At 43.9% G+C, this 4,831-nt stretch overlaps 1 protein-coding gene across 1 annotated transcript; it reads left to right on the top strand.

Annotated features, from left to right (window-relative positions):
* Positions 1 to 1,827: 1,827 nt before the first annotated feature.
* Positions 1,828 to 3,916, top strand: LOC141258306 (uncharacterized). The gene is made up of 3 exons (XM_073673311.1): positions 1,828 to 2,309; positions 2,407 to 2,554; positions 2,635 to 3,916. Exons 1-3 carry the CDS (start codon positions 2,261 to 2,263, stop codon positions 3,401 to 3,403), a joined length of 966 nt encoding a protein of 321 aa, XP_073529412.1. The 5' UTR covers positions 1,828 to 2,260; the 3' UTR covers positions 3,404 to 3,916.
* The last annotated feature ends 915 nt before the right edge of the window (positions 3,917 to 4,831 follow it).

The following is a 4,831-nucleotide window of genomic DNA, read 5'->3' as shown; positions in this document are numbered from 1 at the left end:
GCCCCCTTTTTTTTCATTGGTGGCCAGTGGTTACCTTAAATAAATTAGTTCATACATTACCTGTCCCCGCCGATCGCCCCTAAAATAAAGTAAAAAATAAAAAAATACACCTATACTCACCAAGACACCTAATTCCCCGAAGCCATCGATCTCCTGTAATAAAATATAAAATAATAAACCACAACCTTATCCTTACCCCTCCGTAGCAGTCCACGAGTGTCCCACGAAGATCTCCAGTTCAGAGCAGCCACATAGAATGTGACCGCTCTGAACCGCTGCCGCCGCTAGAATGAACGGGTTCGCCGGAGTTCAGGCAGTGCTGCTCCGGTGATCTGCTTTACGGCCCCGCTGTATCGTGAGAAATTCCCACGGTACAACAGGGCTGTAAAGGAGGTCACCGGAGCAGCGCTGACTGAATGCACTCCGGTGACCTCAGTCAGGGGCTCATGCTGCTGGGAGCGGACGTGTTCCCGGCAGTGTGAGCTTACAGCAGCCATGACAGCTGTCACATCTCCAGATGTGACAGCTGTGCATGGGAGATCAGCGCAGGAACGTGGACAGGTAACTATTTTTTTTTTTTTTAGTAAAATTTGAATTAAATAAAATTGTGTTTTATTTCAAATAAATTATTTTTTTCTGGGTGTTTGTCTTTTTTCTTTTTAACACTTTGTAGGTTAGTAATGGGGGTGTCTTATTGACGCCCATCATTACTAACCTGGGCTTCATGTCAGCTGGCGCTGACATGAACCCCAACCCTATTACCCCCTGCCACCGCACCAGGGCAGCGTGGAAGAGCGAGGCTAAGTGCCAGATTTGGCGCACAAATATGATGCGCCAAATCTGGGGCAGCTGAGGGCTGATATTATAGCCTGGGAGGGGGCCTATAACCATGGCCCCTTTCTAGGCTATTAATATCAGGTCGCAGCTGTCCGCCTAGCCTTTGCTGGCTACAATTTATAGGGGGACCCCATGTCATTTTTTTTGGGGGGGTCTTCATAAATAGTAGCCAGAAAAGGCAAAGTGGCTAGCCTTTGCTGGCTACAATTTATAGGGGGACCCCATGTCATTTTTTTTGGGGGGGTCTTCATAAATAGTAGCCAGAAAAGGCAAAGTGGCTAGCCTTTGCTGGCTACAATTTATAGGGGGACCCCATGTAATTTTTTTTGGGGGGGTCTTCTTATATAGTGGCCAGAAAAGGCAAAGCGGCTAGCCTTTGCTGGCTACAATTTATAGGGGGACCCCATGTAATTTTTTTTGGGGGGGTCTTCATAAATAGTAGCCAGAAAAGGCAAAGCGGCTAGCCTTTGCTGGCTACAATTTATAGGGGGACCCCATGTCATTTTTTTGGGGGGGTCTTCATAAATAGTAGCCAGAAAAGGCAAAGTGGCTAGCCTTTGCTGGCTACAATTTATAGGGGGACCCCATGTAATTTTTTTTGGTGGGGTCTTCTTATATAGTGGCCAGAAAAGGCAAAGCGGCTAGCCTTTGCTGGCTACAATTTATAGGGGGACCCCATGTCATTTTTTTTGGGGGGGTCTTCATAAATAGTAGCCAGAAAAGGCAAAGTGGCTAGCCTTTGCTGGCTACAATTTATAGGGGGACCCCATGTCACTTTTTTTTGGGGGGGGGCTTCCTATATAGTAGCCAGTAAAGGCTAAGCTAACTGCTGCGGCCTGGTATTAATAGCAAAGGAAGGGTCCATGGTTATTGGCTACTTCACAGACTATAACATCAGCCAACAACCGTCTGCTTTCCCTTTGCTATTTATTAAAGCTATGCGTGAGCCCACTTATTTTTTTTGGTTAAAAGATTTTATTAAAGTGAAAGATTATTGTACAGTGTATGTAGGTTCATTCACTGAAAGCTCCTGCATACGCTGTAAGGTTGATTTCTCACGTCCACATATCCACGTTAGTACAGATAAGTGTGACCGAGCATGCTTTGCAATGGGTCTGTGTGTGGGTCTCCGCTGTGTGTGGAAAATGGCATCAACACTCGTCCCGGAGATTGACGTGTGAAAGAACCGTACAATATAGGTGAGGGGTTAGTGTTGGTGTGTGTGCGTACATATCTCCATATGTTTATTTAATTTTTTTTTTGGGGTTAATCTTTTATTCCTCCATTTTGTTTTTAAAATAATATTCACACACGTTATTATTCACTGTAGATTGAAAAATATCCCGAAATATGGGACCGAGCTAGTCCTGACTACAAAGACAAGCAGAAGAAAAAAGACGCCTGGGCCTCTGTGTTGAGCCAAATGTATCCCCAGTGGGTGAATGCTGAACGTGATGCCCAAGAGGAAATTAGTAAGTTTTGATTTTTACACTTATTTTTATATCTATTTATAATTGCACTTTTTGGTGTGAAAGCAGTTCATAAATTGTTTTGGTTGTGTCATTGCAGTGTATGATATTAAAAATCGGTGGAGATCGGTCACCGACCGGCTGGTGAAGTATCACCAGTCGGTGCAAAGTGGCTCATCACCCAAAAAAAGAAAATTTCCTTTTGCGGACGAGCTGGCCTTCATACTAACCAGTAGGAGTTTGCGGAGGTAAATTCCCAAAACATATTAATTGAAATGTTTCCAAAAATGTTGTATTTACATTGGGATTTACCTTTTATTATATACAGAACTGAAGGAAACATCATGGCCCCAACAGCAGAAGAGGACACAAACACAGAGCAAGCAGAGGAGGAATCCGAGGACTTTTTCCAGCTTTCCTCACCGGATCCATCTGCTTCGGCATCTTCAGCATCTGGTTGTCCCTCACATTCTTTGTCCAATCCAGCGGACATCGGGACGGGTTTGGTGACTGATTCTCCTGCTCCTGCTCCAAGTGACGCTGGAAGCTCTGCTGGTGATGTGTTGAGGCCCACTGGGAGGGGGTCTGGTTCTGCTCATCTCGTGGCATCGAGAAGGGCGGGCAAAAAAAAGGCCAAAAGCCACGGGGGTGGGACTATTGTGCTTGAAGCACTCACAAATCGAACCCTCAGCCTTGTGGAAAGGGCATCCCAGGAAGATGCCATCGATAAATTTTGCTCAGCCCAAGCTGCCCGCATCAGATCTCTGCCACGAGATAGGCAGAACATGTACATGACTGCAGCAGGCGCTATGGTCATGGCAATTGAAGAGGCAGCAGTTATGCCCTCGCCCCCAGCCGTAGTATGCGGAATATTTAATTGTTTCAAACCCAGTATGCCTCCACCACGACCAGCAGCTGCAACCCAGCGTTTTGGGCAGGTTGCTGCAGCATACCGTCCAGAAGATATGCAACCAAGTTATGGTCGGCAAATGGCTCATGGTGCATCATCATTTATCAGAGGACCATCCCCCAACTCTACTTTTTCTCCAGAAATGTTTCCTGGGTACAGCTTTGAAGAAGACCTTCAAAACTTGTAGTTAAAAAATTTTACCCCTCCCTGTCAGCATTTTTGGACCCTAGCAAATACAGACAGCACCTGTAGGTCGATAGATACACAATGTTTTAGAGAATCAGACAATTAACAAAGACCTTTTCTTATGGTCACCTATACCAGGCATCAGGCGTAGGGGACTGTAAGAAAAGGTCTTTCTTTTGATATAATTAAACAACCTACAGGTGCTGCCCGTATTTTAGGGCCCAAAACTGATTAGAGGACAGGTGTGCTGTACACAGTGTGTAATTTTTTCCCAAGTTATGGGCAATGTTTGTCCGATTAAATTTTCTAGAAGTTTGTTGTTTTGTGTTTTTAAAAAGTTTTTTACAGTTATTCTATATTACGTATTAAAAAAATTATTTAAACTATCTGTTAATTTTTCTTTTCAAGTGTATATGTGGTTGGATTGGGTTGTAATGAAAAAGTGTTCCCCTGATCTGCGCTCACCATAGCGCAGGTCAGAGGAACTCTACATTTTTGAAATTTGTTCAAACTAATCTACGTATGTGGTCGGCTGTATACAGTGGTTTTTAAATTAGAAATATACTTTGATATTTTTGACCACAACTATTTTTTGGATGAGTACTACTCTCAACACTGTTATTTGCTAGTTCTGTTCTTAGCGCAAGCAAATAACAATGGTGAGGGTTGACTTTAGCAGACAGTACTTGGGAATAGCGCTCTAGGTAGTAATGCCAATTTACAGGCTCTGGTCTTTGTGGGTTGTTCACTTTTGCGTTGACGTATTGTCGAAAAAAAAAATGTAGAAGGTTGCAATTCAAGAAATATTTTAGACAAATTTAAGTTTAACCAAAATTTATTTTTTTTAAAAACATTTTTTTTTACATTTTTATTTTAAAAAAAAAGGAGGAAGTTCTTCTTTTATTGTTCATCAGATCTTCTCTGCTGGTCAGGCTGCTCAACAACAGCACAGGAGTATTGCCAGTGCACGGCACCTTCAGGACTCATGAAGTAGTCAGCGAAGGTTTCTCGCACCCTGGCACCAGAGTTGGATGGCCTTCCCTGACCGGAGTTGACAACTGGAATTAATTCAGATAGCTGTGACTCCTCATCTTGCTCGGTGCTGTACTCACGAGCATAGTTGTGGAGTACACAGCATGCCTTAATTACAGTGTCAACGGTCTCCGTATCCAACTGGATGGCAGTGTGAAAGATCCTCCACTGACTACACATGATTCCGAAGGTGCATTCCACATATCTGCGTGCACGACTCAGCCGATAATTGAAAATCCTCCGCCGGGCATTCAGTGCCCTTCGTGGGTATGGGCGCAGCAGGTTGGTCTGTAAGGGAAATGCCTCATCCGATACCATCACAAAAGGAACTGGATGTGTGGAAGCTCTCTCCTGTGGCCAAAAATCTGAAAAGGAAAAATAGATAATTAGAAAAGCC

This window comes from Phyllobates terribilis, unplaced genomic scaffold (assembly GCF_046119375.1).
Source record: "Phyllobates terribilis strain yellow unplaced genomic scaffold, ASM4611937v1 Scaffold_3__8_contigs__length_932513732, whole genome shotgun sequence".
Lineage (NCBI taxonomy): Eukaryota > Metazoa > Chordata > Amphibia > Anura > Dendrobatidae > Phyllobates > Phyllobates terribilis.
Note: the sequence above shows the minus strand (reverse complement) of the source record. Positions and strands in the feature narration are given on the sequence as shown.